Source organism: Saccostrea cucullata, unplaced genomic scaffold, assembly GCF_032062105.1.
Source record: "Saccostrea cucullata isolate Sc308-1 unplaced genomic scaffold, CSIRO_AGI_Scuc_v1 ctg10392, whole genome shotgun sequence".
Lineage (NCBI taxonomy): Eukaryota > Metazoa > Mollusca > Bivalvia > Ostreida > Ostreidae > Saccostrea > Saccostrea cuccullata.
The window spans coordinates 1-23,954 of NW_026929409.1; the positions used below are offsets into that span (position 1 = coordinate 1).

Genomic DNA, 23,954 nt, shown 5'->3' on the forward strand with positions numbered 1-23,954 from the left:
ATTAAAATGATTCCACGGTAGTGATCATTATCAAATGTCCAATGACACAATACAGATTCTGAGCCGAGCCGAGAGGGAATGTCGCTGTAGGCGATATTTTGTAGATTCTTTGGTCGTTTTAACGACCTTGTTGGCAAATCTAAACTACTATTGGGTCGTATTTAACCTGACTTTTTTCATACCAATTTTTACGCCTTTTAGGTAAACATTCTCTTGTTCATGCAACTGGAAGACATAAATTCAATATGCGGGTGCTATTGCTATATTGCTTCATAACTCAGGGAGGTTAATGGAAAAGTGATCACATATGCTTTTGCTCTATATTAAAACATCCAAATATGAAATAGATGTGTCAGACTCTGTTTCCAGGATGGGATATATCAAATCAAATTAAAAATGAAACTTATCATCGTTAATTGATAAGACGTCGTCGATATATCTAATTTCGAATTGGGGGCCAATAGGAGACTTTTTTTTTAATGTAGAAGTGAATGCAAGTGTCGTTCAATAAGTAATGAAACATGTCATCTAAAAATACAACAAGCACGCAATGCATATATTCTTACAAGTTTTGACTGACAAAGGCATATTGAAAACGTTAAACAATATTTTTATATTGAAGGGATGTATGGTACACCAGGGTTCGATGTGGGTGTGTTTGCAGCTTTCTTCATAGCAACAATCACATCGATAATCGATTCTATCGCCGATTATTATGCAGCTGCACGAGTTGTACGCGTCCCTTCACCGCCTGTCCATGCTATAAACAGGGGTATTTTGACAGAGGGTTTCATGAGTATGATGGCAGGCGTCTGGGGAGCTTCGCACGCAACAACAACGTACGGTAGCACCATAGGGTTCATCGCTCTTACAAAGGTTATTAGCATTTTTTACGTACATGTAAAGACTTTCAACTACCTTATGACGTTTACTTGTCACAACGTATCTTAAAGCCAGGCCCGTAAGGAGCAAATTTAGTTGGGGTACAACCGAGAAACCCCCCCTCCCCGGTTCCTACGGCCATGAAGGTTTACCGCTCAGTTTGCGTGGCACAGTGGTTAGAGCGTTTTTCAATTAATAAATTGATCCTAACATCGCAGGATCAAATCCGAAATGCGGGAAGTGAAGATCCGTCCTGCTTTTGAGACCGTATAACCTTAGGTCTCCTTCATTGTAGCTCCTGGCACAAAAAAATGAAACGACCCTTTACTGCTTAAAGACCAAAAGTGTCGGGTCTAAATTTACAGCTCTCCAAATGCATTTGGCAGTGTCTCAATTAAATGTCTTTCTCAAGAAAATCATCTTATCTCAACTTTTGTGGTGTCTTTCATTTCAAGATCAGTATAATACATCGAATAAACGTAGGAATAAAAACTGATTACCAGTATTGATTATGCTGTTGACTAATCGTCATCGATATACATGTACCGTTATCTAAATTTTGAAAGGTAATTTAACCAGTTGAGTATCAGTGCATGTTATAAACCAGGAAATCAAAAGCATCAGTATAATTACTATGTCGAATAGTATAAAACTAAGGGAATGAATTTATTTTGTTGCATATGGCAAATTACTTTGCCCGTGAAGTAAATAACATATTCACTACTTGTCTATATTAAAGAAAAACTGATTGGATGATCTACAAGCCCAGACAGCTCAGCATTACGTTAAGCTACAATTCCTTATTAACAAGTATTACTCTTGGGGATTTAAAAGTAAAACCATTGACACTTTCAGTACTACAGTATGCTAGAGGTTCACGGCGAGATACTGTTAACTTGGCTCCGCGTCATAGAAGGCGCATAGACACGTCAAACTCACGCTTTGTCACTTGTGGGAATATAGGTAATCTAGTGGTGGGATCCTTGCTTCGTGATCGGAAGTCGGGGTTCGATTCTCGTACCCTGCGCTGCATTTAACCAAAAAAAAATAACCCCTTAGTATAACTGTTTCATTGATCCTGAGTGCCGTGTAAAGGTCTAAGTTTGAAGCCCTTCACCGGTATTGGTGACGTCTCTTATCAATGAAAAATTCTTGAAGGGGCTATTAAACAACAAACAATCAATCAATCTCAGAGAAAATGTGTAGCGAGAGAAGCTTAAAGCTCTTGTCACTCAATTTTACAATGTTATCTGTTTACATGTATTTCATTTTCAGGTTGCAAGCAGAAACGTTTTTCAACTTTTAGGTCTCCTGTTGATGGTTCTTGGTGTACTTGGTAAAGTCACCAGCGTCTTCGTTACTATTCCATACCCCGTAGTGGGCGGATTACAGGTGGTGGGGATAGGATTTTTTATTGGTCTTGTTTTCGGAAATCTTCAATACATCGACATGAATTCTACAAGAAATCTGGCAATTATTGGACTTTCTATGCTGTGGGGCCTTGTCATACCATACTGGTCAAAAATAAAAGGCGATGAGGTCATCAATACAGGTAGTCATATATAACTATGCTAAATATAATACCTGTGTGAGAATGAGAAAAAAAAAGTGTTTTGGAGGGATAATTTTGTTAACTGACTTAAAAATATTTTGTTCACCAAATGATATCTAGTAAGTTTTAGAAAATATTTTTCAATCGCTCTAATCATAGCATGCAATAATAAAAAAAATCGACATAAACTGCATGGCTCTTTCATGACAAAAAAATTGCACCGTGTGTTGATGCATTTTAAAAATAATTTCATAACAAATAGTGGCATTTTAAAATGAACTTATCTAGATCAACTACATACTCGATCATGAACTTAGGAAAGTGAATATTGAATTTGTATCTGACTTAAGGTAGTGTAGATGCTGACAATTTACTGAAGATGCTTACAAGGAACCCTAATTTTGCCGGATTTCTTATCGCACTCATTCTGGATAATACAGTACCAGGTGAGTATAATGTAATGTACTTAGTTTCCTTGTTACCAATTACGCGATATATAGCAGATTTTTTTTTGAATATACAGTTTTAATTAATTATATAAATTGATATCATTACAGTTTATGATAGAACGAACTAAAAATAAAGCAAAGTCTTGCGATTTGATTAAATTATTCGTTACCAAAAATTGAATTTACATTATCAGTCATACTCTTTATATTTTCTACTTAGAGTATATCAATATTGCTACATCTATAAAAATGTAATTCCATTTCAACTGAAGTCTTTGAAAACATCTTTAAAATTACTTGTATTTTCTAGACTGGAATCTTTATTCACGTATAATAGATTGTTACATATTTTAATCATGTGTTCTCTAATGGATAAAAGGAACATTTAAAGAACGAGGAATGGCCGTGTGGCAAGCAGGTGGCCAGGAAGACGAAGGCGTGGATCAAGAGAAAAATCTAGAAGAGGGGCGAGAGGTGTATGATATACCAGCTCTAACAAAATACTTGAGAAAGTATCGGATTTCAGCGTACATTCCATTTTTACCGACATACTGTCCAAAAACTTCTAAAAAGTCAAACTGATGCAGTGTTTTCTTAACCTGAAACTGAATTAAAAAATTGTAATCTGATTGCGTATTTTTCTTCATTTTGATGGAAGATACTTATACAATTTACTCTACATGCTACCTACTCTTTCAAAAGGGTGTAGAGTTTGTTCCAGATAAAATCTACGTTTTAAATAAAAATACACTGAACTAAATTTCTAAGTGTTCACCTAAATTTTTTTTAGTTTTAAAGAGCAAATGTATACAATGAATAATTTCTTTAATTCATGGTAAACGATGGATATTTCAGTTCCATGTTGCGTAAGTTTCATTCAAGTTTTTCGTCAGAATTTTAAGCAAAGTGTCAAGAAAATGATGTACCCTCAAAATAAAAACTCACACAAAAAAATTTCTATGGAGTAAGACCACCACTCGCTTTAATTACTGCAAGACATCCTTTTACTGTTGGATACCATGTACATGTACCCTTGAATAGGAGATTGACACATCTACTGCATAGATCTTTCCAAACTGTTGAAATTGTGTGGAGCGGGGTGGCTTTGACATTCCTTATAAAACTCCCAAATGTGTTCAATGGGATCTATATCTGGGGATTTGACAGTGCATCATCACACAGAAGCCTTTTGGTCAATATCCTTTGACGTTTAGTACGTAATTGCACCGCTTAAAGGATGATTCAGACTGCTTCAGACGATATTAGACTGCCAAGAGCACAGCACCGATTTCTTATCATTTTCATACGAATGAAATTGTTTGTTTTCATGTTTCTAAGATTGTTTAGGGACAATTTAACACTCTTTTAATCTGGTGTGACGCGAAACCTTGGCCTCAGACGAAGATCAAGGGCATTTTCGGTTTGGTTAAATTTTTTCCAAAGCTTTCAAATTGTAATAAATTGGCGATGAAAATGACGCACAGTCTATAATTAAATGTGTGTTTAAATGGGTTTTGATACTGGTTGTTCATTTTTAAAATGTAAGATCAAGGACAATTAAAAACTAAAATAAAAGTGAGTAATACGTGGTGCAAGGATAATCAAGATACATGATTCAAGATGTATCTACATTCCAACGGCCCTCCCTTCTTTCTCAATGGTCATTTTGCCAATGTTTTGTGTTTTTTAGTGAAACCAGTGTTTAGAATTTGATAATGATCAAAGTGTATAGTCTAAAGAGTACAGAAAATACTTGGTAGAGCATTCAATGAAGCCTTCTATGTATCTCGGTTTATAAGAATTGTTATGAACTTCCGGAATTCAATATACATGTAGTAGTAATTAAAATTCATTTTGGTTGTTGAGAATATAAAAAAAATTAAAACAAATATATGCTTTTGAAGAATTTCCTCCGTAAAAAAGGGGCCAAGGGTATTAATTGAATTATCACTTGTAGAATTAAATCTCAGTTCCTCTAAAATGCATTTTTAAATAATGAACCCTAAAAACAAAGACAGTGTAGGCAGGACCCAGTACATACGGGTCGTCTAAATCGATTCTAGTTTTAGACGTTCTGTGAAATCACAAAGTTTCATGGGTGTTAATTTTCGCTATTTTCAAGGTATGAAGAGACCCACGAATTTATGTCCACCACGAAATGTAAAATTATTACTTTTATAACTATTCAACAATTCTTCATCCATGAATTCAAATATCCACGAACCGAGAGTTTTTACTCAAACCCAAAAATATGTGATTTAACAGTATTCCTTGTGAAATTGTACTTTTTCATTTAATGTTATAAATTAAAACTCGGTCATTAATAGTAAAAAAAACCCAGTATGAATATAAGTTCAGTGTTATTAAAAATAAATCATATTTCACAAATTGATTTTTAATACATAATAGTTGTGACAAAATAATCACAGATTTAAGGTAGGATTCTTCTCTGGTTTCTGACTTGATGAAATATTCAAAGTTTATTTGCTACTATGTCTTATATATTTAGGTGTAAGAGATTTAAAAGACCAAATATTTCTTTCCTCATCACAATTCTACAACTTTAAATAGAAATGGTAAACGTCGTTTGAAAACAAGCAGGGACTATATTTTTGGTGGAATGGTGGCGTAAGAAAATATCTTCTTTTCTTCCTCTCAAAATTATTATAGGGTAATGAATTAGTTATTTTTACCCAATCAAAGACTTGAAGAAATTTTCAAATGTAAGTTAAATTAATAATAAGGGACTATTTCAAACTATATCAAATAAAAATAAGATTTTTCAAACAAACTAGAACTATGTTGGCTTTTAAATGCTTCAAATCTAAGTACAGATTAGAGGAAAAATCCGTAAAAAAGTGTTATTTCTCTCTTAGTAAACGATCAAAAATTTTTGTTTTTGATTCATTTTGTATCTTTATGTGACAACTTTACAATATGTGAAAATGAGAAAAATTAAAATAGAAAGCCTGTAAAAATAACCACTGTATCTTAATTGTATCTTTATGTATCTTCAATGTATCTTTATGTCGATTTGGTTATATCCTTTTATAGGCCCTATATAGAAGTATCTTTTTATGCAACCCCCCCCCCCCAAAAAAAAAAAACATTCAATCTTTTGAAATACGAGTAGGGGTCACATGAAGTAAAAGATTTTTTAATTCTTAATGTCCAGGGAAAAGGTAATGACCTTGACCTGACCTTGCTTCTAATATAAAACGGTCAAATTTAATCTTAGTGATGCCATCACTTAGTGATATTGTCTTCTTGATTCTTTGAAAATTTCATTAATTTTTAAATACAAGAAATGTGAGAAGAATCCTACCTGAAGCAATCATCTTCTATATCTAAAATTGTGATTTTAAATGCACTTCTTCAAAAATTTTCACTACTTCAACTGTTCAAGCTGGATTCACAAAGTTTGCTTTTATTGGTTAAATTCTATAATGTAGAAAAAATTTGTTAATTATTCATTATATTTTGTTACATTTTATGGTAACATGTCTCTCGATGTTCTTTGAAATTTATATTGAATTCTTGGAAATATACAAGTTCGTTGAAATCTTATAATTACGTGAACTAACCCTAAAAATGATAACTATTAATTTTTTACTATGTTAACTAATTAAAGCATTAAAACAATTGTTTTATATCTTAATATCCAACTGAAGACAAAAATACATATAAAAAGCATAATGAACTACTTGTTGGAATAAAACATATAGGGAAAGCAAACTATTGCAGAATAAAACAAGATTCTTAATTTTTTGTAAATACATTTCATTCTTTCAAAATCTATTTATGCTTCTAAAATCCGAATATATGCGTACTACAATTTGTCTCATATTTCTTTTCTTTTTTTTGTGCCTCTATTTCTCGGAGTAGTAGTAGCACTCATCTGCTGGTACAGAGCTGAAGGTATCTCCGATATCTTTCATGATCTCCTTAAATGTTGGTCTCTGTTTTGGTTTTGCTTGCCAGCATTGCATCATCAGCTTGTAATAGCTAAAAATTACACATAAATATTGTTGGGTTTTGTTGTTTTTTTCTAAATATTTTTGTTAATACTTTTAACATTTATGCATGTTTTAAAATTACTATAAACTAAAGAAAAAGTTTAAATTGTTGATAAATGATGTTATCATGATTACAAATCTGTTGCAAATTCTGGTTTTTTCATTCTATGGCCGTTTTGTAATTCTTCTTTGATATCTCGGCTTCGCATCCCAGGATAAGGACTGTCACCTAAAAAGAGAAGGATTGATTGATTGATTGCTGTTTAACGCCGAGTCGGCAATATTTCAGCCATATTTTGGAAAAAAAGAAAGAAAATGGGGATCATAAAACTATGAAACTATAGCTAGCCTTTCCTATTACATTGATCTGTTTATAGCATATACATGTATATTAAATTTCTCAATACTATATCATTCTATACCTAAGCTGAAAATCTCCCAAACAACGATGCCAAAAGACCAAACATCACTTTTATTTGTTGAAGCCTTCATCGAAGTCAAGCACTCTGGTGCTGTCCATTTGATTGGAATTCGTTCCTTCAAGAGACAAAAAAAAATAAATGAATTGATTTTCGTTGAGTTTGCTTATATTCACTAAAATAATCCCCGTGCAAAAGATGGACCAAAAGTAATATCACTACTCCTTGAAATCTTTAATGATGATTATTCATTTCAAAAAGTTGGCACACTTACAATGAATATGTCTTTTCAATACAACTTTATCCAAATATTATTCACCTATTTTTATCATATTAAAGCTAAATACTGCCCTCTGCACATGTTTATTTTCGCCGACTGATTGAATAGGTATGATGATACTTTTTCAGAAGGCATCATCAGTTATCCAAATTAAAATTCATTAAATCTATCATATGGTTTAACTTTCATCTTATTTACATCATGAATACTCTCTTCAAACTCTTTTTTGTCTATTTTGTAATTTTTTTTTCACTGACGTATGAATAGAAACATAATTTTTGCAAAATCTTTTCTAGTGTTGATCAAATGAGGTTATATTATTTTCCAGTCTCTTATTTTGTTGGTCTTATAGGAACTCTTAAAATATGCTTTGGAATTTACAACTAATAATAAAGGAAAGATACAGGGATGAAATATCCATACCTTGTCAACAGATTTTGTATCCCCATCTTCATCATTATTCTCTTTTTGAGGTGGTTCGGGGCCAAATCCACAGATCTTTGGTTCCAATTCCTCTGTTAACAATACATTTCTCGCCGCAAGTTTTCTATGGACAATCTTTATTCAAAATATAATTTAAAAATGATTTATCTACATATAAGTGGTATACTGTATTAAAAAAAAAAATAAATGAACTTTATTCTTGAGAACCTGCTTTGTTTCCAGATGACACATTCCTTTCGATATTCCGTAAATGATACGGCAAAGTTGTTCAACGGTATCTTCTGTGGTTGCGTTCTTCTGCTGCAATAACCAATCCCTTAGCTGGCCTTTCTCGCACAACTCCAATATCATATATGGCCCCACTATCGTAAAAATATATTGCAAGTGCAGTAAATAGAAAAGATGATAAAAAGTAATATGAACGAACTGATGAGCACAGAACTTACATGAACTGTTGTCCACAACTGCACCTATAAACAGTAGGATGTTTTGATGTTCTCCAACTTGTCTTCCTAAAAAATTGATTTTCGCTTTCATCATCAGCTCGTTTTCTTCCGTATAACCACCTGCAAAAATAAATTTTGGTTTTATCTCTTTTAAATTTTAGATTAAAACTGTTCAAACAAAGAAGAAAATATAGAATGATATCTTTATTTCCATAAATTGATAATAAAAACAAACTAAAAGATAGCTAACTTATATTTTTCATATTACATGTATGTTGTTTCAAATTAATCAAGTCTAAGTATAATCACTTTTTAAAACCTTGGCCACGACAACTCCTCTTTCGTCGGTATTTTTCTTGGATTTGTAAATGGCTTTATATATATCTGCGAATCTTCCGCTTGTTATAAGAGATTCTAGTACTATTGTGGACGACGGTAAAATCCAACTGTCCGTTGCATTAAATTCCATTTGCCCATAAATATAGATATCGTCGTCAAATGCTCTGTTCTGAAATTGTTAATCACAGTGATAATTTTAATTTTTTGGAAGATCTAAACAAAATACACAAAAAAGCGCGATAATATCCATTAAGGTATGTCACTCGTCAGCTTTTTAGAAAAGTTCACGCAGAATCTCTTACTTCCAAACTATTTGTTCTAATTCAATTTTTTATATATAGTATACTTAAATTCAACAACGTAAATTCAACTTTCAATGAAAAAAAATGCTCAAAAATCCATAAATTAACAAGATTTATGGGGGACTATTTCTTGTGGTGGAAGGATGTTTGGCAGAAAATTCTCCAATTCTGCACATTCATTAAATTTAATATCTTGGGACTTAAGCCTCACATACTTTGACTCGGAGAATATTTTCCGTTATGATATGCTAGGAATATTTAATATAGGTCTAAATTCATTTTTAGAACAAATTTTACAACTTCATTTATCAAAGTTTGCCGAGTAAAGAAAGTTAAGATAAAATGTTCACTGTTTTTTGCCTGAAAATCACATATCTTGACAAGTATTTCAAAATTAACATTGCTACACTAACCTCTCTTTCATGCCTTTTTATTGAATTTCAGCACAAAGAAGAAATAAGTACGGAGCAACAGGATCTCCTTGTCTACAACCCCTTTGGATATCAAATAGTTCTGATAAAAATCCGCATTGCAAAACTGATGCTTTAAAATTTTTGTTAAGAATTTTTATCCAACTAATTATATTATTACCAAAACCAAAATATTTCAATACTTTATAAATAAAAGACCATGAAATTGAATATTTCCAGTTTGTGTGTCGGAAATCAAGAGATCCAGAGTAGATTTTATTCTGTAACAAGATATTAGTTTATAAAGTACAAAATTTTTCAAAAAATCACCTTTGTATACATGAAATTACAAATCGCATAATGTAGATTTTAAGATCACTGAAAAATTTAAAAAATAGTGACATTTGTAAATAAGGCAGTGCAGATTCTTACCTCGTGTGCCGTGGAAAAACGATTGTTGATCTTATAATATGTCCTTGTAATTTTTCCTTTCTTATATTTTCAAGATCTAATTTCTTCTGTTCTAATGATTCTTTTTCTAACAACTGTAACTCGCCTCTGTATGCCTTCCCTAACAAGAGATAGACGACCCATTCTCCACAACACTATCATAGTTATAACACCTCCCAGGAGAAGGATGATGACTAAAAAGAACACATCGATGTATTCGTACAATAAACACTGTAAGAAGTTGCATTGCAAGAGAGGGAAGTACTAGTAACATGCATATATGTGAGTTTTTTTATTTACCAATAGAAATCCCTGCAATTGCTCCTCCTGTCAATCCAGACGGTGCTTGGAGTGTGGTGAATGATAAATATATAGGGTCGCTTTGTTGGTCATCGTATTCTGTGATAAATGATAGATTATAACTTGTTTCGGAATCCAGTCCGGTTAGGTCGAACCAGTCGGCATCCTTGTCAATGAATCTTGAGAAACTTCGTCCATCTGATGAATTGTACTGAACAACGATTTTGGAGCGTTTGTAACAACTTGGCGCAACGATCCATTTTAGCCGAACACCATTATCATATGTTTTGTCTATATGTAGATGCATTGGACCAGAATCTAGTGAAAATAGTACATCGTTTAAAAAAAAAAACCGGTATGAGTGCTTTTTTGTTACAGAATTAATTCAAATTCTCCCTCTCTCTTCATGATGTATTCCATATTTCATTATTGTAAAATGGGAGTTTTTGAAAAATGGAAATGAAAAAAAAAATATCCACAACAAAGTCATGCTTTAATGAACTGAATGAGAAAGGTGTGAGTTGTCAACTGGGTCAACACCCTCTCAGAAATGCAGAGAGCTGATCTAACAAATCCAGAGGCATACAATTTTGTTCATTACTTATTCATAGATCTAAATTTGAAGGATTGCATTGATTTTTGTTGACGTATTCAAGAAGTGAAGATATTTTGCAAGGGGTGTGAAACAATAATCAATCAATTAATTTTTTTTATTTATTAAGATGAAACTTCAGTACGACTGTGCAGGTAAGATTATATGGTTTTCTTTTTTTTTTTTTTTTTTTTTTTTTTTTTTTGTTTAGCGGTACTTTTTTCAAATTACATTAAAAATGTATTTTTAAAATTTTTTAATAGAGAACATTGTATCATTATTTCTCTTTAAAACTTACATTCGTCCATTCCATCAAGAGATTTCAGGTCCGATATCTGAAAGAAGTGAATTTTTTATCTTCAGTTTGTAGAAAAATTGTTTATTTGCTTATATTTTGATTTTTTGTATATTGAAGCCATTAATGCTTTTTGCAACTTACCGTTGTGTTAAAACTAATGGATTTCATTGCCATGTTAGATACAATTAATTCAAGCAAAACAGACTCTGTGGGAAAGTTTTCTTTTGACACAACCATCCAACAATTATTTACATCTAGGAAATGACTTATGTAGAAGTATTCTCCAGTAGCAATTTGATATCCATTTCTAAGTCCAGGATTGTTCTGTTGGAAAACAAAGTTATTTTCTAACGTTTATCTCATATCAAAATGCACATGTTTGCTTAAATGGGAAATTACTACTAGTATATTGACATGGTCGCGAAAAAATCCAATGGTTTATAAAAAACATATCAACGCCATTCAAAAAACGAAAATATGCACAAATCAAAATTGTTATTGAATATACCAGAGTTTTGTTTCCAGTAATATTCCCAGATTTAAATACAATTCCACTGTCTTTTGCAATCAATCTCCAATAAATTGTAGCAATTCCACTTTCTACGTCACTCACATCGATCTGTAAACTGAATAAGAAACCAAAAACCCGAAGTGTTAAAAAGGCAATGATGAACAATACGAAACCTAAGGGCCACATTGCACACCAGGACTATTGAAAGGAAAGCCAAAATCATTTCAGTATTAAAAAGTTTTAATATACGTTAGTGTGGTTCAGGTAAATCGTTTTAAAAAGCTAGTGTGAAAAAGCTTAACAATTAACATAAAAAACGTCAGCCAGTATTTCACTTAATAAAATGTTGTAATTGCTGACTTTTTCAATATATCCACCATAAAATTTGCGAAATGCCAAACGGGACTGTTGGTATCCCTGCTTCAGCAACTTATTTGTCTAAAGCTTACCTCATTATAGGACCTATGCATAACAAATTAAATGGAGACATACACCCCATATTCAGGTGATAGGGATCTAGGGATCTAGTTCTATGTAAGTAAGGCGATGGAAAAGTTAAAGACATCATGTTTATCATAAAGTTTTGTTGTCAGGTTATACATCTTTTTCATATGACTATTCGATTCTCGAATGTTCTTTAGAAGATTTTTTTTTAAATTCCGATGAATTTTATGTAAAACTTTGATTACTCATCGCGTACCGAACGAACCAATGTGTCATTTTTTGAACAAACTTGATTCTTCACAACATGGGGATGTTTTATATAATATGACTAATCAGGTCTTTGCTGTAATAAAATGAAAAAGGTCTTAGCCTTCATTTGAACAAATTTAAATTTCATTTAAACAAAAAAACTTTAAATGCAAGTTTGAAACTCGCCCCGTTGCTCTTGAGAAAAGTCAAAAAAGTTTAAAGACAGTTGAGTGGACAGAGAAACAGGCGAACGGACACCGGACAGAATGTGTCAGAAAAGCTCAGTTAAGTCACCGTATGTAGTTGGCTAAAAGGGGTAGTGATTACATAAAAACGTGTAAGCGTTATAGCTTAATAATCTAAAATTGAAAATAAAATGAAAGAAAAAACAAAAAATGCATTTAATGTATCAAGACAAATCCATTTTTTGAATAATCATTAGCACATCTGTTTATCATAAAGCTGAATATATTTAATGGTGCATCATGTTACACCAGGTATTAAATTATATTATTTCATCAAAACATATCACATTACATTTTGCATCAATGTTATATAATAATGGAATCCTGTATAATATGCATCTCGGCGGGAATATATACATGTAACTGTGCGAGAAAGTATTCATTCAAGCTATATTCTTAATATTTCAGAATGATACAACTTCTTTGAGTCGTCGATAGGTATATTGAAAAGATCATTAGCAATTAGAAGGAAAATAAACTACTGTTCTGTAAAGTTTATAAAAAGAAATTTCTTACCGACTTGAGAATGCATATGTCGTTAAGTTTAAATTTGGTGAAAATATAACATCATTATGCGTCAGTTGCGTTGGTGGAGAGGAATCAAAGTACAAAGGCGTCACCCCTATTTTCGTATTACCCATAACATCTGTTGCTCTTATCCATATATTAATGATATCGCCGTCTTGTCTTGAAACAAAAAAGGTTTGAGTTTCTGAAAGAGAATCATTCACTTGGGTCCAGAAAACAGGTGTTGCGTTTCCCAGATTCCCGTGTTTATATGCATATTCAAATTTGGTTATGCCATAAATATTCTGAATTCCTTTTAGTGTTCTATTTCCATCTAAATCCTCCATTCTAGGATTTACATATTTTTTAATATTTGTTGTGAATTCAAAGTACTTATAAGGTTTCACGGGATTAAGCAATTTGTTCTCAAAATGAAATTTATTTTGAAAATGTTTTTTCCAAGAAATTTCAATCATTCCATCTAAATTATCCTGCCACATGTAACCTGTTTCTTCTTTTGCACTCGTTACTTTAATTCTTGTTGATGTTGTGTTCAGCACGGTTATTTTAGAGATTGGATCATATAAAACCAAAGTTCGAGCATATTCGGTGTTATTTGCGGCATCAACGACATTTAGCAGGAAGGAGTACATTCCAGGTTTTTCGGGTAAATGCACGAATGATGAGGATGTTCTATTTAATTCAAAGGTCTCCAATGGCCTCCAAGGATCTTTTTCACAAAGTTTTGGTGGAACTTCATTGTCAGCTTCTAGTAGATACTTCTGAATCACGTACTTTTCTATTCCTGACATATTGTCAACCCAACCATTCCATGAAAAATGGATTGCATGCTTGAAAAAAATAAGTAAAAAATGATTTTAAAGCAATTCATCTGTTTCGTACATGCATTTCATTGATTTAAAATCAGTAAAAAAAATATAATTTAACTTTTCATCATTATGAAAATAAAAAAAAATAGTAACCTTGGTTATATCTTCTTCGACGTTGAAGGCTATTGCTTGACATTTTCCATGCAGCAAACAGTGATTGGGGTTCACTAAATCGAATAGAAATTGTGTGCTTTTGCTGGCATTTTGTCCGATAAATGTGTTCACACGATCTCCATCTGGTGTTTTAAGCTTTCGATATCCTCCATTTGTTGCAATGGCTGTTAAAGTCAAGCTGTAAAAAAATCAACTTCAATATTTATTATACATATTGATAATCATGTAAAAGTGCTAATCAATAAAACCAAAATGTACCGACAGAAAAAGAACTACGTACTTGTCCCCATGTTCCAGAAGTCGGTCAAAATTTGCATTTGTTAAGTTGCACCAAAATACGTCCTCATTTGGTGAAATGGAACCAGGATTATTTGGACATTTAAGAATTGTACTGTTTATGCTTATAAATGCCTTTGATGAATCTAATTTACAAAGAAAGATAATTTATAATTGACAAAATAAATGTTTTTTTCTCTTTACATTATGAATTGCAGGTTATACCTGTATATACATTACACAGTATTTCATGACTAGGAGGGGGAACAATCAAAATGTTGTCTCTCAATAATAGGGAAGATCTGGATAAGTGTTGCCCGAGGCTAAAATCGAGTTTTCATGAAATTATTGTTTAATTACCGAATCCATAATATAATTTCTTAAAGTATAATTATGAAAGAATTTTCGATACAGTTACAACAGTTTGCTAAACAGGTGTATTCCATGCTTGGACCTAAGTTACAATGACATCGTCATGATTGACACTTAAAAAGTGCAATCCAACAGAAGCCTCTCGCCAATTAGCGAAGATGGCAGAGGATGAACAATTCTCATCATGGTTCATCATAGAGAACATATTTGACATCCCATCTATAGTCACAAGTACCTTCCCACGAGTACTTGATATCAGTCATTTATGCCAAAATATGCTTCATTTTCTACAGCATTCTTAAAAATAGTGGCGGTAAAGTATGGAAATTTTAACTACAGCGTCACAATAGATCAATTCAGCAATGCAACAGTTCATACTGTGACCAGATAAACATTTTTGACTGTTTTATTATATAAAAACATTAAAATAAAGCAGGAATTCGAACAGTTCTAAATGGCTGATTCAATTTTAAAAAGCTAGACAAAAATATACATTTTGAGCTCAAGAACGTAAATATAGAATTACCATTCCTATCCGATTTGCTTAAATCCATCTAGATCATTCCCGACACAATCCCAAACTTAAAATCGTCGATATACCCCGGAGAATTCACTCCATGTAGATTTTGAAATGTTGCAGAGAACTGTACGTTGATGAAGTTGTAGTCTTTACGGTTCACCCACCTCGTGCTGATCCCGGTGGAATTTGTTCCAGAGGAATCAGCCATAAACTTATAGAGTTCTCTCTTTTGTCCAGTTCTCTCTATGTTGGCAAGGAAAGAGCTGCACTGACTTATCGTGGGACTCGCCAATGACGTCACTAAATAGGTTAATGAAAATTATTGATTCATGCTAATATTTTTTGAAATTGCCACAAAATAATTTTAGATATTCTGTTTTTAAAGGTGCATGGACACAGACTTGAAGTTAATATTTTCTGTATAATATTACGACTTATATATTTTAATAGCATTTCACACAAAAATATACTAAAATCTTATTTCATCTAAAGGTTATTAAAACATTAAATTTTTAGACGGGTTTGATTAACACATCGAATCCATCCAAAAATTTGAAGCTTCAAAACCTTTAAGATGAAATAAAATTTTAGTATATTTTTGTATGAAATGCTATTAAAATATATATGTCGTTACATTATAAGAAAATGTTAACTTTAAATTATGCACCTTTAAGATATTAGGAAAAATAAAGAGAAACCCATTTTGTCTTACTTGATCTACATAAGTCTAATCCAGAATTGCCACTAAAACCTTCTTTACACTGACAGTGGATAGAATCGGTGCATGTTCCAGGAAAACAAGGCAAGTGGTATGAACATAAGGCTAAAATATAGAAACAATGTACCAATACTAGAGAAAATTTGGATTTTCCAGTGGACATCTGTGAGTAGCGCAATCGCAACTTCTTGGGCCTTTCCGACTAGCAAAAAAAGACCTCGAATGTATTAGGTAGACGCCATGATAATCCTTTTCAAGATCTTTGAAATAAATGCACGAAGACCTTTTATCTGTGAAATATGGAGTTAAACTTTATTCAATGTAATGATATAACCTAAAATATACTAAAGAAGGGACTTTTAACTCCGTCTATCCTATAGTTGAATAAACAGGAAATATAAAAATTTTAACATCCGGTGATGTTAATACATTCGAGATTCTTTTCCCGACCTCTTACGGAAAGAACTGAGATGATGCGATTGGTGAGTAGCGCTGACTTTTACATTGCACGGTTTTGTTTACTTTTACGCTAAGATAATGTACGGAAGCTCTTTCGTTACATAAAGGTTTAGCTCAACATTTAATCAAACGAAAATAACGTTTAATCTTTTGAAATAGAAGCAGGCATCAAATTATTGGCAAAAGTATTTTTTTTTATTCTTAAAGTCCAGGGAAAGGTTGTTGACCTGACCTGACCGTGCCTCTAATATAAAACGGTCAAATTAAATCTGAATGTTTCCATTCAATTAGAATTAGAAATATTGTCTTCTTCAATCTTTGAAAATTCCATTTTTTTAATACAATAAATAAGAGAAAAATTCATTACTTTACAATTTCCCTATTCTCGAAATTTGCGAAGTTTTCTTCCTGGCATGTTTTCTACCTTAGGTCTATTTGATTCATTAGAAAATAAAATCAAAAGGAGTTATTATCCCCTTGTGAAAATAGCATTTTAAAACCTTTTTTCTTTATAAAAAAGACATGTAAATCTTAATTCAATTTTTTTTCCTTTACCTAATGAATTTACTTTTTATTTAAAAAAAGATGCCATTAATTGTTCAAGGTATTTGCACATACGTATTTCACATGTAGCTCCTGTGTAAGTTGCCGTACACATACACTTGTTGGGAGCAACGCACGTGCCTCCATTTTTGCAACTGGGATTACACACGGCTAAAATTAAGAAAATAAACAAAATAAATGGTATAAACAATACATCGTATAGCTGAAGTAAATAATTTTATTTAACATATAAAGTATAACCCCACCATCACCATCTCGACCATCAAAATTAAAAGGCACTTACGGATTGAACAGTGAGACCCTGTGTAGGACGAGATGCAGGAACATGACCGTGACCTCGTGCACGTTCCACCGTTCATACAAGGTGGATCACATATAGCTAATCAGTGAAGAAAGAAAAAAAAGATTTATTTATTTGCAACATGCTCAGAAACTGGTGAAGAAGGGGAAAATAAATTTGGGATCTCCCATGATTTTTAGTTGGATGAGTTGTCTGTTCTTCATTCCTTAGCATTGGCTAAGTGATAAAACACACAACGAGCTGGATAAAAATTATAGCCAACTACGAATCATTTTGATTCCTTTGTTCCTATGTTTAATACATCATGATTAATATTTTTCACTGTTTTTATAAAGGACTCAGCAAAAAATCCAAAGAGTCCTATCCACGGGATAAAGGGGTAAGCAGAACATTAAAAAAATAATGATGAATAAAAAGATTAAGTCGGTAAATAACAGTATATAAGAAAGACAAAAGTTGAACATATACTAAAATGGCGCATGTCGTAATACTGTATAACATAAAAGAAGAGCGTGTGACAGATTTTATTTAATCAAATTTACACTTTCTAACATAAAATTATGATTTTGTTTTACTTTTCATGACAAACGTAAGCATAAAAGATCTAAGATTAAATAGTTTTTTGTTAAATCGAATGAATAGTTTCAATGTTATCTCTAGTAGTCTACTTTTTGCATGAAATACTAGTACTTAAATTGGTATGTATACATACGTTGATCGCATCTAACTCCTGAGTATCCGTTACACTGACATGAATTAGGACCAACACATCTTCCATTATTCTGACAGCGAGGTTCACAGACAGCTACATTGGGATTAAATTTGAAATACGTTGTTTAAAACACTTTTGTGAAATACTTTGTTTGATATACCTTGTTTGGAATACTTTAATGAAATATTGTAGAAATTTGATGATCAAGATTCTCACATGTTAGATTGTTATCAATGTCTTTCTATAGTAAAACACTCAAATAAGTAATAAGCGTGTCACTATCTGTGATGTATTTACACTTCGAGTTCTACAGTACAAATCGAATCAATTTATCAATCACCGATTTTTATTGAATAATGATTTTGTAAAATGTATGTTAAATACAACGTCATTGTCGGCAAATAGCACTTATTATTAACGACGTATTGTCAATTAATAATGATAATTTCCATTCCTACGTCGACACGATATATCCTGGTGAGCTTGAGATAAAAGATACCACAGAGCCCGACACTTCTGCTTCATACTTGGATATTTTACTTGAAAGAGACACTAATGGTAATCTAACAACCAAGCTCTATGATAAATGACTTTAACTTTTCTATCGTCAACTTCCCTTACTTATGCAGCAATATACCTTCATCACCTGCATACGGTGTATATATATCTCAGTTGATTCGATACGCAAGAGCATGCTCTACGTATGAACAATTTCTTAAACGAGGTAAAGTGAATAAGGGCTCGAGGTTTGACTTCTCTAGAGGAGACGCTTACTCCTCTATGGCACCTCATCCAACCTTTGATGTTTGTAGAGGCTCATTTTTCCTATGCTCCTGATTATCCATTCGAAGAGGAGTAGAAAGGGGTAAAGTAACGCTCTAGGCTGTGTGTGCATTTGGGCGAGTTTGTCGTTGTGTGCAAATGCGTATCGGATGTGATTAACATCAATGTGAAAAGCAGCTTTGCTTTATTGAAATGCTCTTTAGCGAGGATATGCTCTACTTAACAGTAGAGTGCCCTTGTATGTACCGCGTCAATAGAATCAGTTTTGAGAATTATTACTGTTCCTTTTCTTCATATTTCATCGATTGAATTTTATTCATTGATTATCTAATTGTAACATTTATAAGAAAATACTTAATTTGGATTTACTGAGTCTAGATTTGACATGCTTTACAAAAAATACTTTAAAAAGAAAGATAAAAAATTATAAGATAATAATTATTTCGTCTTTATTTAATTCATACGGAACTTATTAGTGCCAGGAATTTTTTTTTTAAATTGGTAATTACAACTTTGATCCTGGCTTTAACAACTTTAAAATTGGTAATTTCAACTTTTAATTTTCACTTTCACAACATTAATCTTCACTTTTCCAACTTGAAAACTTTACTCTTAGCTTTTTTAAAACTTAAAATCGATAATGCCATCTCTAAAGTTGATAATTACAACTTTTACCTTGGATTTTCCAAAATAAAAGATGACTTTTCCAACTTTAAAATTGATTATTCCAGCTTTAAAGTTAATCATTGCATCTTAATCGTTTATATCAAATACCTAATATTTATCTTATTTTTAAAGTTTATTCTTTCATAGAAAACAAAATGATATTTTATTCCTGATTTCTCAAATAGGTTTAGTTGAAATTCTGTCATGTACGAAGTTGTTTGAAGTATTCTCTATGTAATCATATAAGATAGATCAAATGAAAAAAGATAAAGGTTTTTATTCAAAGTTGGAAGTTATATGTAAGATCATACTGATGATAACTAGACACAGATTAACTTTCCCTTATTTATTTCATTGTATTTAGTTTGCATTTATAAAGTTTGTTATAGTCTAAATAAGGGGAAAAGCTAAGGGAGCGAGCTAAAAAGATCAAATTAATGTAGGAAAAGCCAAGATTACAGTTAGGAAAAACCAGCTTTTAAGTTGGAAAAGCCAAGATTACAGTTAGGAAAAACCAGCTTTAAAGTTAGAAAAGCCAAGATTAAAGATAGAAGAACCAAGATTATAGTTAGAAAAGCCAAGAGTTAAGTTGGAAAAAAACAAGATTTAAGTTAGAAAGCCAAGTTTAAAGTTGAAAAAGCCAAGTTAAAGGATAAAAAAGGTCAAGAATAAAGTGGGCAAAGCCAAGATTAAAGTTTGAATTACCAATATTGAATTTGGAATCACAAATTTTTAAGTTGAAATTATATATAAACTATAGGGATATCAAAATATTAATTTTCCTTAGTCGGTCATTCGATTGCATCATTCGAACGATAGTCGACTATTCGGAGCATTTATTGGTTTTTTTTTTACAGCACAGTAATTTTGAAAGATTATTAATTAAGATACATTGGAAAATTAAAATAAACTGGAAATGGGGAATTGTAAACACACACTATCCACACCTCCGATGACAATGTTATATACTGTTTGTTCAATTAATGATTGCCCAAGCTATATATCAAATGTCTTTTTTGTAAGATAATTGTTATAATAATTTTCGAACTTTAAAACTTCAAGGCTAAGCATTTGAAATTCCTAGAGTTTATAAATATAACTGGTACAAGTCAATTAAATAATTTCCAAAGTACAGTATAGCCTTGCATAATTTACTACGTATAAAAACAAAAAGTCAGTGATTGAGAAATAATTATCGCGGTATGTAATACTGTATGAAAATTATTTATATACTGTGACTGTATTTGAGCTCTTATTCATCTGAGGACGTACACTATACAGCTGTATAGTTTGAGGAAGGACCCTTTTTCAATTTTGAAATGAAAATTTCAATAACACCCCCTCTTCTTGCATTTATTTAATGTCGAATGTTGTTTCATTATTCGATCTGCGGTCCATTCGAATGACAGTCGAATAGTCGACTATTCGTTGACATCCCTAATATAAACTATACAGTTGAATAATTCAAGATTTAATTTGAGATTACCAACTGTAAAGTTATAAAAGCCAAGATTAAAGTAGGAAATGTCAATTTTAAAGTAGAAGTTATCAAGTATATATAAAAAATATTATGCTGCACTTATGCGCTTCAGAAGAAAAACTTACGAATGTTGCATTTTTGACCCGTATATCCCCCATAACAAGTACAGCGATTAGGACTTGAGCAGTAACCATGTCCACACCCAGCTGGGCACAGAGCTGAAATAATAATAAAAGGAAAAGAAGTCTTAAAGAGTTCTATGATTATCTTTCTGCTTCTGCATTAAGATGGATCAAAAGTAAATGGAGGAAAGTTAATCGAATACCATTTTTAGTACTCCATTCTTGTCCCTTCAGATAAGTTTTTAATAACGTAATGTTATTATAATGTTTTATTGCTATATTTGTTAAGAAATTTGCATTCTGTGTGAATATAAAGTTTGTAATAGATAGGCATCTATTGCAAGTGCATAGTAACAGCTAGAGCTCTTCCATTCACATTTCAATAAACTCAACTTAATGTTTCATCGTGTGAGACTTCAATGATTTGTTATTGTTCCTCTGCGGGTGAAAGTTTTCTCTTCGTTTGTCGTCCCTCTTGGTTTCCTGCACCGTATTTTCTTAATACTTGCATATAATACTAGCTGATTTTTGGCATTTGAGTTTGCCTTGATGAGTCAGTTACAACTTTTAAAGGAAATCAAATTAAACTTGCTCGTTGGGGTTTATTATTACTAATATGATACCCTCAGAATGCTTGTTGTTCAAGGAAATGGATAATAAAATCATTGAGAAATGATATATTTAAATTAAAGTTTTTGCTCATTTATGAAATATCTTTTAAACTCATAAATTCTTTCTTTATTTTTTTCATACAAAAACTCACGAATGTTACATCTTTGACCAGTATATCCTTCATAACAAGTGCACTGATTGGGTCTAGAGCAATATCCATGTTGACAACCATAAGAGCACACAGCTGAAAGGAAACAAAATGCAAAATTCCACGGATGAAATATGCTCACCTTGTTAGTTATTGCCCGACAATAAGAAACTTTTAGGGCTGAATTCAAATCGATTGCGGCTTAGTTTAGCCAAAAGGATATGGATAATAAGGTATATTTCTAACAAATTATGAATGGATAATTAATTCATTTTAATGATAAACGCAAAGTTACTTTCTTAACATTGATTTTTCTCATACAAAATCTTTAAATTCGAAAAATCTTATGAACACTAGTTCGATATGACCTAATTATATATCCACATTAAGGAATGGTGCATTGACATACTGTAATTTAGTGTTGATATAAAATAAAGATCTGTTCATATTTTGTTAATCACTTTTACACACCACGTTATAAAGCTCTGAGAAAAGGTAAGATATTCATCTCACATCGTGATGCTATCGGCGTAAAATAAAGATACATTCATATCGTGTATTATTATGCTTCCTGTCAGTTTGTCTCTATATAATTTAATTTCACTTGTATCAAGCAATTTCATTGGCTGAATCATTCAGAGGAACATATAATATTTTGGATAACATAACTTGCCTACGTCACAATGAGTAACGTCAAAAATGTATAACTCCGCTTGAAGTTACTTTTAAAATAATGCTCATTTGAAGTCTTTTTCCGGAGGAAATATTGACTCATTGTCTACACTAGAATTGAATTATAAGGAATGAAGCTAATTTCAACTTATGTTATCCGATATAACAAAACTTGGGGCAGTTTACGCTTTTTTATGAACCGCTTCGCGGTTTATAAAGCGTAAACTGCCCCAAGTTATGTTATATCGGATAACATAACTTGAAATAAGCTTCATTCCTTAAATAATATATATAAACTTAGTTTCAAATATTTTATAATTAAAATTAAAAATAAACAAAATAATTCTTCTAAAATAGTTTCTTGCAACCTCCCTTCCTTCACTCAAATAATATACTCTAAAACTATCTGTAGATTATACCTAAAGCATGGAACGTTCAAATTAAACAAAAAGATTATGACGTACATGTTGCATAAGGTGACGTCATAATAAAGCAGACGAATGTTACGGGTGATGAAACATTGGGAATGAAGAAAATATTGCCGTTTTTATACAGTAACAACAGTCAGCATAATAATAACAATAGTGTTGTGTTTTGCGTGCACTATGCCTAAATAGTAGTCAGGGTTTGACACATGGTGCACTCCGGCTCGTGCACCATGTGTCAAACCCTGACTACTATTTAGGCATAGTGCATGCAAAACACAACACTATTATATAAATAATGCTTTGATATAATAGAAATATACTAACAAAAAGAAATGGACTTTGACTTCACGAAATGATAAGTTTACTTATAGAACACAGGTACGAAAAATTCACTTAATGTAATGCAGTTTTGACTTCACATATTAAAGTCGCTGCAGAACTGTAGCTCTCCGAAAAGAAACATATCGACAGACCAGAGAGCTACAGTGCCACCCATTGAAATGGAAATCATCGAAAATTTCGTCTATTTATACTGCCATTTTGATTTGCAAGATAGAACGGTCCATCGCGCTTCGTGAAGATGTCAACAACGAGAGTACTCAAAGAGAAGTAAGGAATTGTTTGAAATCTAGCTTTTTTGCAGAAGGATAAGAATTTGATAGAATTAATCCAGACCAAGCGTAACTTTTGGTGCGCAATAAATATACCGTTTTTTCATAGGTGGCACTGTACATGTAGCTCTCAGGTCTATCAATATATTTTTTTCCTGAGAGCTAAAGTTCTGCAGCTTATATCAAAGAAATGAAATGATGTAAAGTCTGAACATTCAGTTTTAACACAATGTGAAAATATTTTCACTTCACATAATGAACTTCTTACTTCAAACTATACAGCTCAACAAACTTTTTAAGCTCACATGGTTTTTCGCACAAATTAAGGTCACATTTTTGTAATACAAATTACCATTTTGGAACTGCAGTAC

The 23,954-nt window shown here is 32.0% G+C and overlaps 2 protein-coding genes across 2 annotated transcripts; one reads left to right on the forward strand and one right to left on the reverse strand.

Annotated features, from left to right (window-relative positions):
* Positions 1 to 591: 591 nt before the first annotated feature.
* LOC134280780 (solute carrier family 23 member 1-like) lies at positions 592 to 3,512 on the forward strand. The gene is made up of 4 exons (XM_062763236.1): positions 592 to 876; positions 2,158 to 2,434; positions 2,785 to 2,880; positions 3,263 to 3,512. The coding sequence occupies exons 1-4, from the start codon at positions 625 to 627 to the stop codon at positions 3,463 to 3,465; spliced, it is 828 nt and encodes a 275-aa protein (XP_062619220.1). The 5' UTR covers positions 592 to 624; the 3' UTR covers positions 3,466 to 3,512.
* Positions 3,513 to 6,587: 3,075 nt separating this feature from the next.
* On the reverse strand, positions 6,588 to 21,944 carry LOC134280779 (uncharacterized). Its single transcript, XM_062763235.1, is given in 22 exon segments — positions 6,588 to 6,888; positions 7,035 to 7,128; positions 7,322 to 7,436; positions 8,022 to 8,156; positions 8,250 to 8,404; positions 8,489 to 8,608; positions 8,798 to 8,996; positions 9,972 to 10,183; positions 10,290 to 10,607; positions 11,180 to 11,216; positions 11,321 to 11,503; positions 11,688 to 11,805; positions 13,145 to 13,986; positions 14,119 to 14,317; positions 14,420 to 14,561; positions 15,314 to 15,607; positions 16,020 to 16,130; positions 17,103 to 17,198; positions 17,332 to 17,427; positions 18,062 to 18,154; positions 21,116 to 21,208; positions 21,866 to 21,944. Coding segments are annotated over 22 exon segments (3,867 nt in total). The 3' UTR covers positions 6,588 to 6,752.
* Between the last annotated feature and the right edge of the window lie 2,010 nt (positions 21,945 to 23,954).